Genomic DNA, 18,806 nt, shown 5'->3' with positions numbered 1-18,806 from the left:
CGATGACGAGGTGGATTGTGGGAAATATGATGTCTGTGTTGACCTCACTAGATTGGAGGAAGAGGGTTCATTCCCAAGTGTTTCGCAACTGTAAGTATTTTAATACTTGTTATTTCATTAAAAAAATAAAACAGGGTAAATACAAATCAGGTGAGCGAAGAGATGGGAATTAACAACAAAGCGATAGTTACAGTTATTAGAAGTTTAAACTGTCTTGTGTGGAAACGACCTATAAAAGTTTTGTATGAAATTTATGGAAAAAGCTCAAGAGCATTAGTTAAATATCATAAATATGAATTAAACCACAATTGTTTTTGCTTCTAACTAGTTTTGTTGACAAAGAGTATGTTTTAAAATTAGCTCAACTTGTATATAACTTTATACATACTTTCAGGAGATCATGGGCCACAGTTGTTGCACCTGTTGCCATGTTTATTGTTGTACCTCACCATGGGTGGCAATCAATGGAGATGATTCAAGTGAAGAAACTTGAATCTCACTCTTCTCTTTTTCCTCCTGCTCCTCTTACTCTTTCTCATTTTCCTCCAAGTAAAATGATTTTAATTCCTTGATTTTTATTTCCCCACATTATACTGAATGTCAAATAGTTAAAGTTGTGTTTCATGCTGCAGATTTGTTGTTTATTTATTTCGCTCTTATGCAAGTTGCCACATGCAGTTATTATTTTGTTATGAATTAAAATTTTGTTCATTCTTGCGATTGTGTTAAAGTTATTCATTATTTTTTGTGTTGTACATTAAATTAAATTGTTTGGTGTATAAAAAGACACCCATGTTATAACTCGACAGCGAGCATGAGGTGTATGAATACACCATGTTTGTCTGGTGTATAAGAAGACACCCATGTTATAACTTAACAGTGAGCATGAGGTGTATGAATACTATAGGGTTGTGAAGACACAACCCTATAATGAATACACTATGTGTGTCAGGTCTTCACAACCCTATAATGAATACACTATGTGTGTCTGGTGTATAAGAAGACACCCAGATTATAACTTAACAGTGAGCATGAGGTGTATGAATACACTATGTGTGTCTGGTGTATACGCTAACTTGACAGTTAGCATGAGGTGTATGAATACACCATGTGTGTCTGGTGTATAAGACACCCATGTTATAACTCGACAGTACCGCCACTGCCCCAAGTGGCCAGACTAGATTTAATATAATTCCGCTAGGTGGTGCACAAATTTATATTTTACATAGATATAGCATATATTAGAAAGTTAAATGTGTAGGGCGGAAAAGAACTTGAAATTGAGCTTTTGTCAAAACAAAGGTAACGTTTTATAGTTTTACGAATAATATTATACTAAAAAATGATGTGCACTAACTTTAATGATCAGCAATGTCGCAAAACGAGTTAAATGGGATTTACGATAGTTGTTTTGTTGGGCTCAAATATTTGTTTTTCTTTGTTAATACAAGTTGATCCGTAGAATCGTAAACTACGAGTTTGTGACGTATGTAAGCTGTGCAAAAACTCTCAAATTATTAGAAAGGCGAGTGAACTAACTTGTATGTTTTGTTTCAGTAAAGGTATAATACGGGATTTGTGCGCAAGGGTAACGAATGTTGGGAAAACTACTACGACTTTTAACGGAATAATATTTGTTGATTTTGATTTGAAAGAAAAAAAGAAAGAAAAGAATTTATTAAGGTATTGTTCACTTTGTATAATACTTTCGTGAGATAAAGTTTTGAATAAAAATACAACAGTTTTAAAATTATTTTATTGGCAGGTTTTTTTTAAAATATAAGATACATTTTTGTTTTCAAACAAACAAAAGCAACACACAAAGTAAAAACATCAAAAAGCTAAATTTTGTTTTATTGTTCCGTTTGAAGAGACCGTCCGAAACCACAACAATACAATTTTCCTGAACAGAAGCATAACATGGCCTGAAATACATGCTTATATATAAACATGGTGTAAAAATTTCAAACTAAAAATACTTAAAAATAGTTATTAGTTATATATTTAAAATTTACACACATTCTATTTCCAGACACAAAATATCTGCCACAAGTTATTTTAAAAACACTGCATTCATTTCTTACAAAATCACTTCTTTACAATTTATAAATATAATACACCTATATTTATGACTTTAAACAATAAACCACAGCCAGCTTAATTATTTTTATCTTGTATAATTTCCAACGCGCAGTGAAGTTGTGATTTAACAATAGATGCAAGCGACTCTCTTCCTGTTCTATTGTTACAGCATAATGACTCATTGTTTACCTTTTTCTACACAGTAGCTAAGTATATGGATACGTTAGTTGCTCGTAGTTGAATAAAGGGCATTGCGGTTTTATTATTCATGAACAGTTAACATTATGTAGTAAATAATCAGTAAATTTTGTTTGAGTTTAATATTACTTGTGTTGAGGAAATAGCTTAGTGATGTCACAGGTGACCATTTCCTGTGTAACAATGAACATTGTGATGTCATAACTTATACCTGCGTTAATAACAATCATCAGAAATAATAAGTTTTATGAATAAATAAAGCTAGGAACAAATATATACCATCATGACTACAACGGTAGGTGCTTTATATATCCTGGCATAATATTTAATTTACAAGTTAGCGGACTCTGTTTAATTTAATACTTTTACTCAAGTATTTATCAATAGCGCGTTTCAACAACAGTTATTTGCTGCTAGTTTTTTTTAGTATTTTAATCGACTTTATTTACGATATTAGATAAATTGATGTTATATTGTGTGCTTGCTGCTATTTGTATTAGGTTTTGTTGATGTTGAACCTCTGTGTTAGAAGTAATGAATGTTAGTTAAACAGACAGTATGGTTGTATTGGAACTTGTATTATGGTATATATAGCTGTGTTATAGAAACATACTTTCTGCAAACTAACTTAAAGCGGTTAGAACTACGGTAATTTTTTAGCCACAGTAGCGAAAAATGGTGCGGCAATTGCCGTGGTGTTTCATGCCTTGATTTAGTACGACTACTTTGCATATATTTGTTGTAACTTTGTAATTTAATATCCACAGATGGTGAAGCATCACTGGCAAAGCCACAATGTCAAACAAAGTGGTTTGGACGACATGGTCTTGTTGTCTAAGATATCTGAATCATCTATCGTGGATAACTTAAAGAAACGATATATGGATGACCAGATATTTGTATCCTTTGTAGCTAATTTAGTGCATGGATGTTCGTAGTGTGTGGGTGTTGAAGGCTGTGCCATAGTTTGGTTTGCATCTTATGCCCCCACCCTACAGAACTTCTGTACTATAGAATAAACTATGGTTTTAATCCGTGGTTCCCTGCTATGCATCATCATAAATAATAGAACATGCCATATGCATATTAGTATATACAAAATGAATTTGCTTAATATGGCTTTACAGGACAGAGGAATAAGGTTTGGTATAGTGTGTGGGATGCATAGGGGTTTAAACATTGGCGTTGGCATGTAGTTATGATGAATCTCCACCATTAACCATGCATATGCATATGAATGTACCATCATATGTTCATCTATTTATTCCGTGTAAATATACACTGCACATCACACATGCATAATATGCACCACGTATACATTCCTTAACCAAGCACTACAGACATACATTGGTCCAGTATTAGTATCGGTAAATCCATTCAAACAAATGACTTACTTCACTGACAGGGAAGTGGAATTATACCAAGGATCTGTGAGCATTGTGTTTATGTTTATTTTCTATAAGACCTTGTTGCGTGGTGTAATGGGACAATTCACACATGTTGTCGCATGGGGTAATTGCCAATCCTGCATTAAATCCCAGGTCCCATGATATTTCCACTGTAGGACCTCAGTCCTCACCCACATAGAATAGAAGACCTTGTCGCAAGTGGCGTATTTAGGGAGGTCTAAACCTTGTTTTGTAATAAATAAGTTGGGTATTGGGGTAAAAATGACCCAATACTGCCGTTAATGGTATGCCATGTTTTAGGACTTTATCCACATAGAATAGAATGTATATTTAAGTTCATTGATGTATACACAACCACATTAAACAGCCAACCCTGTGACACACCAATATATGTCCCACCTGGTTGTGTTTACTCCCCTATTCACCCAATCATATTTGTAATTGTTAAACCACTTTGCATTCATTTGTGACATCATAGTCCTGCTCACTGAACCGCGATGAATGTAAATTTAAATTAGTCACATGACTCTGTTACATAATAATAGGAAGTGTTTGTCAACAAACAAGTTTCATTTTAATCTTTGAACAATAACTTTCCCTATGTTGCAAAACTTTGCCCAAGAGCTTAATTACCACTTAACGTGTGGATCAGTCAAAATACAACTTAACTAAATATAAACACCTGTGAAAAGTGGTGCAGCCAATTCTAGGTTATTGTTTTGTTGACACTTTGTAAAACTGGCTGTCAAAAGTGTCGGCCAAATAAAACTTAACTTTTATTATTCCGAACTGTCTTTATAATATGCTGTACAAGTATCTAACCTCAACCCCCCATTCAGGCTGCTTATGAGAACCCCCCCCATATATACGCACTGGCAGATGATATGTACAGAAACATGATGATCGACATGGAGAACCAGTGTGTTATCATTAGTGGGGAATCTGGTGCTGGAAAAACTGTGGCCGCCAAGTTCATTATGTCCTACATATCTAAGGTAAATACGAAGTTATATTTGGAAAAGTTTTATAACAGTTCGTATTATAATGCAACCAGGGATGCGTAATACCTCATACAACATATACCGTGAATTTGTAATTTTTGACAGAAGTTTTTGTTTTGTTCGTGCCAAAGTCTGCTCACGATTCAGAATAAAAAAATTATAATTTGTTTATCTCCAAAATGACGTTAAACGAGTTTCGTCAAAAAATTGAGACTAAAATAAAAAAATTCTGCAATAAAATTTAGGCAGTTTCAAAAATGTTTGTTATAACAGTTGTTGTAACTTGTAACATACATAAAAGTTGGATAAATATAAATTAATATGAATGAACTGCTACCAGGATAAGGTTTGTTGTTGCAATGAATGTTGCTTATGTTGATGTATAACCCACATGAAAACGTGGGTTGGCGTGGTTTCGGTACAAAGCTTATCGGGCCAACTTTCATTTCACTGGAGCTTGGCATCGGTTGAATGTTGGAACAGCGGTGACATCATGCGTTTTAGCACCCAAGTTTTAAAATGAAACAGATTTTACCCTGCTATTAAGTGTTTGTACAAACAAGCAGAGCCAAAGTATACTGCATTCACCTCCATACACATTTGACCACAGCTGCCAACAGTTAACTTTTATAATAGATTGTTGATCAAATTGGTGAATAAAATAACAGGCGAGAATACTTTAAACAAATGTAGGTTATTTTATTGATGGGGCCACGGGTGTTGAGTTTCTCTGAAAAGGGGCTACGGACCATGAAAGGATAATAAATCCCTTTATTTCCTTATATGATGAATGTTTGTTAATTATGTGTTGATTAATATTTAAAATTAGAAATTTGCCGGGTTTTAGTGTATGACATCACAATTCGTTATGTAAACCAGTAAATGTTGATTGTTACATCACTTTGACAGTTATGACTCGGTAGAAATGATTGTTTCCTGTTTAATACATTGTTACGTAACAATAGAAATGCAATCGCGTAATAATGGTGATTATTTGATGATTTATTGAATCATAATCTGGATTTTTTATGATGACGGGGTCATTATGACATCACAATTACTATTATGACCAGTTTATATGACACAATAACCAAATGTGTGAAGCTTTCTTTCAATATACACTCGATATTGTTAACATAGGGTGTTTAAGTGTCACGTCACAACCCCAACTTTTAAAACGAGGGGTGGCTTTTATTATTATGTTTATTCATTCTAGTTTTCAGCCTTAAAAATCTGTGTTTTATGCAATCAACGTAATTATGAGTGTAACTGTATTTTAACAATGTCACCCCAGATTTTACCCTGCTGTTAGGTGTCTATACAAACAAGCAGAGCCAAAGTATATTGCATTCACCGCATTAATCAATGAGGTTCCCTATGTTTGACAACTATGAGTGTAACTGTATTTTAACAATCACCCCAGATTTTACCCTGCTGTTAGGTGTCTATATAAACAAGCAGAGCCAAAGTATATTGCATTCACCACATTAATCAATGGGACAACTATGAGTGTAACTATATTTTAACAATATCGCCTCAGATTTTTCTGCAGAATCCAAATAAAGACGCCTTATTTTACCCCCTACCCCCCAAAAGGGGGAAATGATTAAAAAAACAAACATAACAAACAATCCACCCGATAAACCCCAGGTATCTGGTGGTGGGGACCGCGTCCAACACGTCAAGGAGATTATATTGAAGAGCAACCCCCTGTTGGAGGCGTTCGGAAACGCTAAGACTGTCCGGAACAATAACAGCAGTAGATTTGTAAGTTGTTTCTTGGTTTGTTGAGACTTACTGGTGTTGGAATATAAACTGGGTTAAACGTTACTCGCCTGAAAGAAAATGTTTTTTTTGCAGTTAAGCTAACGAATGTAACATATTTTTCCTCCTATGGCGGGGCAACAACAGTCTTTATAACACAGGTGTTCTAGTTCTGTTTCATACACCTTATGTCACTATTTTGTGGGTCACACTTTGTTTTTATGACATTCACCCAAATTAAAATAACACTCAAAATCCCTGTTTTGATACAAGCCACAAACCAAATGAATTACAATTGCTTTGGTTTCGGTGATTTCAATTCTTCCATCAATTATGTAACAATGGATTTAATTATTGAACAATGACAATTGTGATGCTTGATTAAAAAATCCATTGTTCCGATTAATATATTACAATTAAGCATTGTCATCGCAATCTAAAGTTTAATTCCATGAATAATTAACAATACTCAGATTAAGTGCAAATCCCGGGAAACTGTTTCTCTTGTGCAATGCTTCCTTTGTTGCATCGTGGCATCACTTAGGGGCCAAGCTTGGATTATCTTGATCTGTTAGCAGGATATTTTTTATGTTTAAAAGTAAAACTCAGATTATTTTACTCATGCTTAAATAAATTATTGCTAAACAGTGAAATTTTCGTAATCGTAAAATTTTTACGGTACATAATCGTTATCACAAATAAAAATAACCCAACCATTCAAACTACTATGCAGGGAAAATACTTTGAGATTCAATTCAGCAGAGGCGGTGAACCAGACGGAGGAAAAATATCAAATTTTCTTCTTGAAAAATCTCGCGTGGTATTTCAAAATCCTAACGAAAGAAATTTTCATATTTTCTATCAAATGCTTACGGGTGCTCCCAGTGAGTTAAAAGGTAATGCTCGAATTGGTTAAAACGCTTTGTTACAAGTGTTTGTGTAAATGTATTTGACCAACACTTCAGTATTATTGACTGCTAGTTTTACAAAGGGTCAACAAAACAATAACCTTGAATGGTTGCGCCACTCCTCACAGGTGTTTATATTTAGTTTAAGGAGACAGGCAGCACTTTCTAAAAAAAATTTATAAATCAATACAGACATTACGAACTATTCATGGTTTAATATCATATCTCAGACCATTGAATGGGAATCTCGAATCTGTTAATATTTAACATTTTAATCTCATTTATTTATTTATTTGGTAATTACCTTTTCAGTATACCTCTTATAAATGGGCACGCATTTAGGCCTACGTACTTCCGTGTCGAACCATCCTTCCCTGCAGTTTATAAAGTTGGTGCCATTAGACTACCATGCATATTAACTTCGATATTATCCAGTTATTCATAATTTCATTCTATATGGGTAAGGTTCTACTACAAGCCACACATAAAATATTTACTGTAAAGAATATTTATTGTTGGTTTTCCAATCTATTCTACAACTATGCCATATATAATAATATCTAATATTTGCCTCCATACAGAACAACTTGGAACAGCAAGTCCTGATTATTTTTATTACTTGAATCAAAGTGGATGTTATAGTGTTGATGGTACAAATGATGCGGAGGAGTTTAGTGAGACGATGGAAGCAATGCAAGTTATTGGTGGGTTGATGTTGGTGCTTACGTGGGGTAGGGTGAAGTTGGACCACAAAGTAAAAAAATATTTGGCACATAATTATTGTCTCAAAATGAAGCCATGTGGGGTATTGATGAATTGTGTTGTTGAATATATAGTAATGTGAGAGTGAGACACACCATGAGACCTGAGGAATAGGACGGAGTCGTCCCATTACCCCAACACCCAGGATGCTAAAATTATTATATCCTCTGGTATTGCAACTGTTTATTATCTTTTTACCTTATAGGGCAAATGTATTATGATATAAACATTTTATTTTTCACAACTAAGCTACTTATGAAATTAAATATATTCTTGTACTTGATATTTAACTAAAACATGATATTTAATTTGTCTTATTTTATATTATTTCTACTCAGGTTTAACTCCGGACGAACAACACTACGTGTTACAAATCACCGCGAGTGTTTTACACATCGGGAATATTAGTTTTATTGAAAATGGGAATTACGCTGCTGTGGAAAACCAAGATTGTAAGTTTATTGTTGTGGCTAGGGTACTAGGTACGAATCCAGGCCAGGGTTGGAGAACCAGGGATCCTGGGGTCAAATCCAGGCCAGGGTTGGAGAACCAGGGATCCTGGGTTCGAATCCAGACCAGATTTGGATAACCAGGGATCCTGGGTTCGAATCCAGTCCAGGGTTGGAGAACCAGGGGTCCTGGATTTTAATCGGGGCCAAACCAACCACTAAAACCATACACCCACAGACCTTGCATACCCAAGCTATCTGCTTGGTGTAAGTCAAGATGCTTTGCGACAGAAACTTACAAGTCGTGTCATGGACAGTAAATGGGGAGGGAAGAGTGAAAGTATTGACGTCACGCTTAATGTGGAGCAAGCATCAAGTACTCGGTGCGTTTGTGTGGATTGTTTGTATTGTTGGGTATGGTGGGTAAGTCTATAGACCTGGGATTAAACCAGGGTTGACCCATTACTTACCCAAACATAAGCACAATTTCATTCCATTAAATTTTAATCCATGCAAAACAATGTTCATTACATTTCAACATGTCGTCACACACATGAACATTTCAAGTTAAATAAATATATCCAGCCTACAATACATTACAGTGATGCGCTTGCAAAAGCTTTGCATTCCCGATTGTTTGATTTCCTCGTACAATCGGTCAACACTGCAATACGAAAGGATTACGACGAGTTTAACATCGGAGTATTAGATATCTATGGTTTTGAGATATTCCAGGTAATATATGATATCTATGTAGTTTATCTATCTAAACCATCAGCTTTAAATATGGCTACCAAGCATCTTCTATAACCTAACAATGATCACATGGTTGGAGCAATAAACATGTTTTGTCCAAGAATACAAACAACTATCAGTGTCGAGCATTAAACCCGGTATCTTCCATGGTACAAGCCCCAACCATTGAGCCATGGTGCTGGACATAAACCAACCATATAACCAAAGCATAACTTCAGTAATCAACCCACAATTGCAATTACTGGGCGCCCACATTGGTAGCAATATCGAACATTGAACCCAAATCTTTAAGTTACGTCACAAACGCTTAACCACCGAGCCACACCAGACTCCCGCATAACCTCGCTACCCCGGTGATCAACTAACAATCTCAATTTCTAACCTGGGTTGGAGTAATGTCCATTGTCTTGCCTATGGTCTTATATTATACTAACACAACAGTTACAATGTCAGTGCTTAATCAGTAAGCCCCAACCCCCCATCACCCATCAATTAACACACCAGTTGTCAGCCCCCATTACCCCAGTAACCACCCACCCCATCAATTAACCCACAACCCCACTTCCAGCGAAACGGTTTCGAGCAGTTTTGCATCAACTTTGTAAACGAGAAGCTTCAACAAATCTTCATTGAACTTACGCTGAAAGCTGAGCAAGAGGAGTACGTACAGGAGGGTATAAGGTGGACTCCTATCGATTATTTCAACAACAAGATCGTTTGTGACCTCATAGAGAGCCAAGGTGGGTGTGTCAGGGGTGTCGGTTGTTTATTCTCACATCTATTCAAAGTCTAAAAATAAATTGTCTGTGTTATGTTTGGCAAAATCTGACCTTAATTTTTGGTTATTCAACAAGAACCTCACCTATATAGAATAACACTAAATCCAGTTTTTTAACCTAAAATTTATTTTTACGTCCTTTTTTTCTTAAATTTACAAAAAAATATGCGTTTGCGTACTCTTGTTTTAGACTACTATACTTTACCAATGTTTTGTTTTATAAAACATATAAACTTAACATTTAGAAACATACCTGTTTAACTTTCATATTTATTCAACTTACCAGAAATATACACCTGTGTTGTTTTGGACATAACATGGCTCCCTTTCTGCTTTGCGCAGCAATGGTTTTTGTGGCTGCAAACTGCACAGAATAGCAGTCATATTACTGCAGTAACTGGCCAACTCTGGTCTAAATTTTTACCTGTTGGGCCAACACTGGTCTAAATCCCATGTCCTCATCAAGGTCCCATATATAATAGAACAAATATTTCAATTAAATATGTTTTCTATGTTATTGCCCCCCAGTCGCCCGTGGGCGTGATGTGCGTGCTGGATGACACGTGTGCGACCATGCACGCAGTGAACGAGGGCGCCGATCAAAAGTTTCTCGGCAAATTGTGCGGGGCCGTGTCAAGCCATGAACATTTCCAAAGTTTCAGGTTTGTATTCTGTGCATAATATATATATATTTGATATTGTTTATAAATATATGGATATTGTGTTGTGGTATTATGAACATATATGATGTAATAGTTGGTGATTATAAGATGTTTATATTCAATATATCCCAGTAGTCTTTTTATCAATTAACACTGCTCTATCAGAGTTGTGAGGATACGGTTCAGGGATTCTGTTAATATTGTTTGTTCACTACTAAATGTGGAGATAAAGGAAAACGAAAGTCCCATCTTACTATACATTAGTTTGGTGATGTCACAATGTAAATTATTTTGTTAAATTTGTTTATACGTTACCACAATGCCAAGGTTGTTAAAGATAATCCTAACAATTAATAGTTGTAGCACCCTGGATGTTGGGCAACGTGGCGTGTAGAATCTTTTCAATATAAAATACATATTGTGAGGATTCATTTCTTGCGTTAATTTGAACGACACCGTGGGTGCTACAACTCATTAGCGATCACTTGCTTAGATATTCAAATATGGGATAAATTGCATGATGGTTTGATATACATGCATAAAGATCATATAAACACGTACCCACAGCACTAACCCACCCCCCTGACACACCAACCAACAATAACCCACCCCCCTGACACACCAACCAACAATAACCCGCCCCCCTGACACACCAACCAACAATAACCCACCCTCTCCCCCAGCGCTGGTTTCATCATCCATCATTACGCTGGTAAAGTAAGTTACGACGTTGATAACTTCTGTGAGAAAAACAAAGATGTCTTATTCAAAGATTTGGTTGAATTGATGCAACAAAGTGAATTGTAAGCCATAGTTTATATATTCCTATTTATTCACACTATTGTTTTACATAAATTGATATAATTAATATTTACTAAATGGTGGTCACTATGAATGAGGTGATGGCATCCAGACAAAGCACATTAAGCGATTGTCTATATAGATGTGCAAAAGTCCTTAGTGCCAAGCCCGAGTAATAACACTGTTACAGTGTTACTTCAGCTGTGAGGCATATGTGATGTAGACTTTTGGTTTCTCTGGTAATTACTCTAACCCAGTGGTCACAAATGGGTTGTCATTGTCTTAGTGTATACTTGCGTCAAACCCAAAGCCCAGAGAGTACCCGGTTCAAGGCTGGTTGTTTACATTGTATTCCTGTTGATATAAACAAAGCTTATAGTGCAGGGCAGAACATAACATGACATTAAACTTATTTAGTATTCTGAATTATTTTTAAGCAGTGTTTCGAAAAATTAATTTCCTAAATTTATTTCCAGCGATTTCATTCGAAGTCTGTTTCCTGAGAACACGAACACACAGAAACGACCCACCACTGCGTCGTCCAAGATTAAAACACAATGTAATATACTTGTGTCTACGCTCATGAAGGTATGTTATATTTTCTACCAGTGTTTCCCAACTATTTCCTACCAGTGTTTTCCAACTATTTTCTACCAGTGTTTCCGAACTATTTCCCACCAGTGTTTCCCCATTTTTTTCCCACCAGTGTTTTCCAACTATTTCCTACCAGTGTTCCCCAACTATTTCATACCAGTGTTCCCCAACTTTTTCCTACCAGTGTTTCCCAACTATTTCCTACCAGTGTTTCCGAACTATTTCCCACAAGTGTTTCCCAACTTTTTTCCTACCAGTGTTTTCCAACTATTTCCTACCAGTGTTCCCTAACTATTTCATACCAGTGTTCCCCAACTTTTTCCTACCGGTGTTTCCCAACTATTTCCTACCAGTGTTTCTCAACTATTTCCTACCAGTGTTCCCCAACTTTTTCTCCCCAGTGTTCCCCACATTACATCCGATGCATCAAACCAAACGAATCCAAGAAACCCCACGATTGGGAGGAGAGTCGAGTGAAGCATCAGGTGGAATATCTTGGCTTGAAGGAGAATGTTCGAGTTCGAAGGGCTGGTTTCGCTTACAGACGACCTTTTCATAAGTTTCTACAAAGGTGGGGTTTGGGATGTTAATGCGTATATTCTATATGGGTGAGGTCCTACAGTGAGGCATGCCATGGGATATATATTGAATAACCAAGCCCTGTGGCATGAGACAACTATGGATAATACATATAGTGTCACCCCTGTGTTAAAACTTGGGGCGACATGTCACCCAAAACACCCCCGATGTTACGCCTATAAGCTACATGTTTATTATTGTTATTAATATTATGTTGTATGTGGTTTATATTATTGGAGAAATACTTTGTTTATTATCCCAGTTACGCCAACCCTGATAGATCCAACAGTAGAACAATAGCTATATTAAGGTGTAGAACATACAATGTCACTTCTGTTTCAAATTTTAGTGGGATATCTTATACCAGTCAACACTAACATTATGTTTACACACCACCCATGCTTTACCCATATGTTGAACCCTCCTTACCCCCAGATATGCCATCCTCACCCCAGAAACATGGCCCCGTTGGCATGGAGATGAAAGGCAAGGAATCCAACACTTGATGTCGTGCGTTAACATGGACCCGGACCAATGGCAGTGCGGGAAAACTAAACTGTTCGTTAAGAATCCAGAATCCGTAAGTTTGGATTCTTATCAATAATCATAACATGTTGCTTAGTAGAGCAGCATGTAAGTTCATGCTGGGCAAATAGATAAATATAGTTGTGGTTTAAATTTTGCTTTATATATGTGGGGGGGTGGGTTATAAAGTTTATTGATAATTTAAAACTACGTGCATAATAATCCATCAAACAAACATACTTAAAGTCTTCCGTATCAAATATATATCACTTTACATCGTAAACTGACAACTTTATTAAAAGAAAATTGAAATCAAAATTTCACTTTCAGTAACACAACATAGCACTTTGCGTTTTTCCACTTGATTTTTTACTTTTATAAATGATGTTTTCATCACAATGATAATTCTGACATTATTGTTTCAGTTGTTTTTATTGGAAGAAACACGAGATCGTAAATATGACGGATTCGCGCGAGTTATACAGAAGGCTTTCCGACAGTTCAACGCACGGAAGAAATATCAACAGATAAAAGAGGAGGCGTGTCAGGTGGGCGGGGCAACTGGGTTGTGTAGGGGGGTTCTAGTAGGGCGGGGTAAGACGGGACACCTTAGCACATAATATCCAAATATCCTGAACGTGTGTTAAACAATTAACAACAGTCTATGGAAGCCGTGAGGATACAGTTTTATAATTTGTTGAACGTTCTTTGTTTACTACTAAATGGGACGAGAAGATAGAATGAGAAGGTGTCCCATCTTTCCCCACTCTACTATATAAAGTTGGACCAGTGTTGTAGTATGACCACGTTGTTTAGCTTTGTGTTTTTTTTAAATAATTGTTTTACTTGTTTTAATTCACTCATATTGGAAACATGAATATGTTTGAAAATGGAAACAAGAGTTTTATTGATGTTTGCAACATTATGCAATAATTGTTGAACCCTGGATATATATTCTATATTTGCCTGCATAAGATCCCCATGCATTATACTTCATAAAAACAACAACAATTATCATTTTGTAATTTAATTTCTGCAACACGGCAGAATAAATGCACAGTCAGTTTTAAACTGTCTTGTTGGTTTAATTAATTATGACCTTATTAATTTACAGGTTTGTAAAAGTTGGAAAGAAATCTTTTGGAAATTACTTGTGTTAAGGCAGATTGTTTTAAGATGGGGTTCTTTAAAATCACACAAGTTGGCACAGGATCTCTTCCACACAACAATATACGATTAACCAGCCCATACATTACACGCAGGTTGTATTCAACCGCAAGGAGAGGAAACGAAACAGCATCAACCGCAACTTTGTTGGAGATTACATTGGGTTGGAGTCGCACCCCGAGATCCGACAATTCGCCGGCAAACGTGAAAGGATCGAGTTCGCACACGCTGTTACTAAATATGACAGGAGGTTTAAGGTGGGTGGGTATAAGTACCTCTTCTAACACTGAGGGTGTTAAAGCTGATTAACTTTGTGGGGGGCATAAGCGATGGTGCAGTCGGGGCGGTGAGGCCGCAAACTCACTCATTTTGTGTAAATAAACTTTTTTTTTTAAATTTAAACTTGACCAGATTAAAGCTGCAATAACAATATCTAGTTTTTTGTTTTATGCGAGTTTGGTCGTAGCTTATACTAAGGCATGTCAATCAAAGGTCATATATGTCACTCACTCTTGTCAAACACTGAGAATGGTGCAGTTAATCAAATACCATTGTCCATAAACAATGCCCTTCTATTGTTCACCATTACCATTATGACATCACACCACAGACAACTAAGCGTGACTTGTTACTTTCGGGGAAGTTTTTATATTTGATCGGTCGAGAACTTGTAAAGAAAGGACCGGAGAAAGGAACGCTGAAAGAAGTTTTGAAACGACAAATTGAGATCGAACGAATACAATCGGTGTCTGTGAGGTGAGTGGGGCCATGGGTTAGGTTTGTGTTGGCCCAATATCCCAACATTGTAGGCCGGGCTATGATTTAGACTACAGTTGGCTCTTTACACCAACACCAATCAATCTAATGAATTCAATTGTTTATAAAAACAAGTTTCAGTTTTTTTTAAGTTTTTGCAATTATCATTTTACCCCCAAATTCACTCACCTGGCTGTGCTTGTTTGTATAGAGGCCTGCCATCAAGGTAAAAGATGTTGAATGTTTCAAACTTAGATGCTAAAAACACATGATGTCATATCGGTAAAATTGATGTGACATTCCAACCCAACTTATCATTTACCACACCGACCCCCCTGCATACCAACAGTATAAACAGCTAATAGCAGAAGTTATTTTACACTTATCTACTAAAACGTAGAATGTCACCCATGTAACCACAGCACAACGTGTATTCTCACCCTACAACTAACCCCCCTATACTACACTTCCCCACTTTAACCCCCCCCCACAGTCCATACCAAGATGACTTCTTCATCATCCACGTTAACGGGGATTACGACTCCGTCCTCGAATCCATCTTCAAAACCGAGTTCCTTCATGTTTTGTCCAAGAAATATCAAAGCAAAGCGAACAGGAAGCTGGAAATTAACTTCGATTGCAGGTTTGTGATGTCATAATTATCATTGTGATGTCATGATTATTATTGTGATGTCATGATTATTATTGTAATGTAAAAATAACATGAAACTTTACTGAGAAACTTTGTCTCCAGTTTAAAACCTGGTTTTCAAACTGCTTGTCAAACTTTCACTAATAAATAGTTTTTTATGAGGAAGGTCCAGCATGCGTTGTGAACTAATTTTGTAATAAAATATACCCACATATTTTGCCCAACATGACGTTATTAGTCTCTTATGTTCAATCACCTCTGCTTTAAACGTGAACAATATTTTCACTGATTAAACATCTTCACCAGGGTCGAGTTCAGTGTTAAGAAAGAGGGGTGGGGCGGGGGCGGGACCCGTCATGTCAACTTTACTTCTGGTGCAGGGGATATCCCTCAATTGAAACCATCGAGCAAAGTACTTGGGGTGTCTATCGGACCGGGATTACCCAAGAATTCAAGTACGTTGTTTGTTTATTATATTTTTGGTTTGTATAGAATATATTAATTTATTGTTTTGTTCTTAATTTGTAAAACTAGCTGTCGAAAATACTGAATTGTTGGTCAAATACAACTTAACTTATATAAACACTTGTGAAAAGTGGTGCAACCTCTTAATGTTGCTTTTAAAAAGAGATGTTTTGATAAGGTTTTACAGATCTCTAAACCAGAGACTTAATTTGTAACTTCCATATTTTCAAACCTACTAAATAAGATATATTTTAACCTTAATTAAATGAAAACTTTCAGAACCGGAAGTTCGTAATTACTCTCGCCCCACCAACCAACGTAGGGGTGGAGGGGGCTACCAACAACAACAACCCAGACAACAACAACCATCAAGACAACAACAACAACCACGCCAACAACAACAACAACAGCGTCAAGGACCCCTACCCTCGCGACCCGCCCCAAACGCCCCCAATAATGGGTACGGTGGTCGAGGCTCCCCTTCACAAGCCCCATCTCAAAGAGGGGGTTACCCGCGACCACCCTCTGATGCTTTCCCACCCCCACCCACAGGGGGATTCCCACCGAACCCAACAGTATCATCATCCTACACCCAGCAAGGCAGGGGTAAGTCCCTAATACGTTACTATCGGGTTTCATTTCAACATAAACAATGACTAAGCAAAATTAACAGCATGAATTGACGACTTTTTATTTTTTTACTTTTTCCCAACTTTACCCAAATCTCTGAACTTCACTCAAATTCACTTATATTTACCCGCCCTACCCCCATTACCTCCCCTGCTTAATCCCCCCAACACCCACACTATCACGTTACCCCCATATTATTCCACTTAACCTACCTCTGTCACCCACTTACATTTACCCAACATGCACAAAATTACAAAATATATTCTTATTCTTACAAACCATTAAATTTAAATTACCCGAATCCTTTTCACCCCCTAAATCCAACTTTACCCCATAAACCTCTCCCAAACCACCAACCCCACTTTACCCTCCCCCCCAGTATTCTCAGTAGTGACCCCCCAGCAACAACCACCACAACGTCACCCCCACCCCCGATCCACCAACCAACCCCAACGAGGGGGTTTAGCATCGAGGGGGCGACCCAATACCCGAGCCCCAGGTCCCCCATCATCGGGAAGAAGGGGGGTAGCCGGTATGTATGTTGTGTATCCGACTAACTATTTACAGGGGGCAGGTACAATCATACACATTGTACAATCATACACATTCTACAATGATTAATGCAGTGTAGAAAGTTCCAGGGTTGTCCTGCCCCATTTTCTGTGACATCATAATGATGTTTGTTTTGCATTTATTATTATTTACCCTTGCATGGCGGGGCAACGACAGTCGTTATAAGACGGGTGTTCTGTTTCATACACCTCGTGCCCGCTTACAAGTTACCACGTATGTAACTTATTTATCCTCGCATGGCGGGGCAACGACAGTCGTTATAACACGGGTGTTCTGTTTCATACACCTCGTGCCAGCTTGCAAGTTACCTCGTATGTAACTTTATTGGTAATTATTATTTTTTGGTGTATACAAATGACTTTTTGTTATTCACAAATAACCAACTAACAAGAAGATTAAATGCATGTTCAAATCAGGCATGTTTGTTATATCTATGTTTATTGTTATAACATTTCTATTATATTTATTATGTGTAATAACAGCAACATTTCAATTGTTTGTAATAATGCATAACTTATCCATCATAATATATATTATGACATCACACACAAATATATCACTTGGTTCATGATCAGTGTAAAGAGAGCTTGGTAGTCTACACTTGTGTACAACTTTATAAACACTGCCAGGTCTCAATTAATTATTAAATGTTTTTAATTCATTCATTAATTCCATGAAATATAATGTTCACCCATAAAGGTAACAGACATTCAACACATTTTATTTTTATAAGTGAGGTTGTACATTGAGGAATACCATGGAACCTGAGATTTAAGTCAGAGATGTTTCATTACCCTGGGACCCAAGGTGCTACATTCTATAAGTGGCCACTGGGTTGGAACAATTGTCATTCAGTGTCTTGCTTAAAGTTATCAGCCAACTTGGCCAAACCCCAGGCCCCATGGGGTGTCCCCCTGTGTGCCCTTACCCATATAAAACATACCCTCAATACCCCACCCTAACCACCCTGTACCCCCAGACTCCCTACCCAACTTACCTCGTGTGGGTCAACAAGGTCGAGCACGAGCCCCGAGTATCGAACAGAACAACGAAGTTGCCGATTTCATGCGAACCCCGGACGCTGGGGCTGCTGGGTAAGTATCTTGTTGTATGCGGGCTTGCATGTTGGTAGGACCCCTTGTTTAGGTTGTAAATATAACTGTGGGGAAGCCTGGGGTTGACGCGTCACCCAAACATATGTTTTAGCACCCTAGTTTTGGTGTGTAACAGCTGTTTTTGACAGTTTTATAGCTGTAAAGTGGGGGTATCTTAGTTATATTGTTACCCCAACTTTT

The 18,806-nt window shown here is 37.0% G+C and overlaps 1 protein-coding gene and 1 long non-coding RNA gene across 2 annotated transcripts in view; both read left to right on the top strand.

The window, feature by feature from the left end:
- On the top strand, positions 1-720 carry LOC113475108. Its single transcript, XR_003396854.1, has 2 exons — positions 1-90; positions 395-720. It is a non-coding gene; the product is annotated as an uncharacterized LOC113475108 (long non-coding RNA).
- Positions 721-2,415: 1,695 nt separating this feature from the next.
- Positions 2,416-18,806, top strand: part of LOC100185584 (unconventional myosin-If) — an 18,789-nt gene continuing 2,398 nt past the window's right edge. The window contains exons 1-24 of the mRNA XM_002124749.5: positions 2,416-2,575; positions 3,048-3,179; positions 3,621-3,710; positions 4,529-4,684; positions 6,341-6,457; positions 7,188-7,350; positions 7,944-8,066; positions 8,463-8,576; positions 8,812-8,956; positions 9,176-9,308; positions 9,898-10,077; positions 10,636-10,769; positions 11,453-11,572; positions 12,047-12,158; positions 12,566-12,735; positions 13,179-13,323; positions 13,694-13,816; positions 14,531-14,692; positions 15,046-15,191; positions 15,685-15,834; positions 16,150-16,298; positions 16,588-16,914; positions 17,318-17,470; positions 18,491-18,605. Of these exons, the coding sequence (XP_002124785.3) occupies positions 2,564-2,575; positions 3,048-3,179; positions 3,621-3,710; positions 4,529-4,684; positions 6,341-6,457; positions 7,188-7,350; positions 7,944-8,066; positions 8,463-8,576; positions 8,812-8,956; positions 9,176-9,308; positions 9,898-10,077; positions 10,636-10,769; positions 11,453-11,572; positions 12,047-12,158; positions 12,566-12,735; positions 13,179-13,323; positions 13,694-13,816; positions 14,531-14,692; positions 15,046-15,191; positions 15,685-15,834; positions 16,150-16,298; positions 16,588-16,914; positions 17,318-17,470; positions 18,491-18,605 (3,371 nt within the window). The 5' untranslated portion in view covers positions 2,416-2,563. The remainder of the gene's footprint in view (positions 2,576-3,047; positions 3,180-3,620; positions 3,711-4,528; positions 4,685-6,340; positions 6,458-7,187; positions 7,351-7,943; positions 8,067-8,462; positions 8,577-8,811; positions 8,957-9,175; positions 9,309-9,897; positions 10,078-10,635; positions 10,770-11,452; positions 11,573-12,046; positions 12,159-12,565; positions 12,736-13,178; positions 13,324-13,693; positions 13,817-14,530; positions 14,693-15,045; positions 15,192-15,684; positions 15,835-16,149; positions 16,299-16,587; positions 16,915-17,317; positions 17,471-18,490; positions 18,606-18,806) is intronic.

This window comes from Ciona intestinalis, unplaced genomic scaffold (genome assembly GCF_000224145.3).
Source record: "Ciona intestinalis unplaced genomic scaffold, KH HT000104.2, whole genome shotgun sequence".
Taxonomy (NCBI): domain Eukaryota; kingdom Metazoa; phylum Chordata; class Ascidiacea; order Phlebobranchia; family Cionidae; genus Ciona; species Ciona intestinalis.
This window is presented reverse-complemented; position numbering and strand designations above follow the sequence as displayed.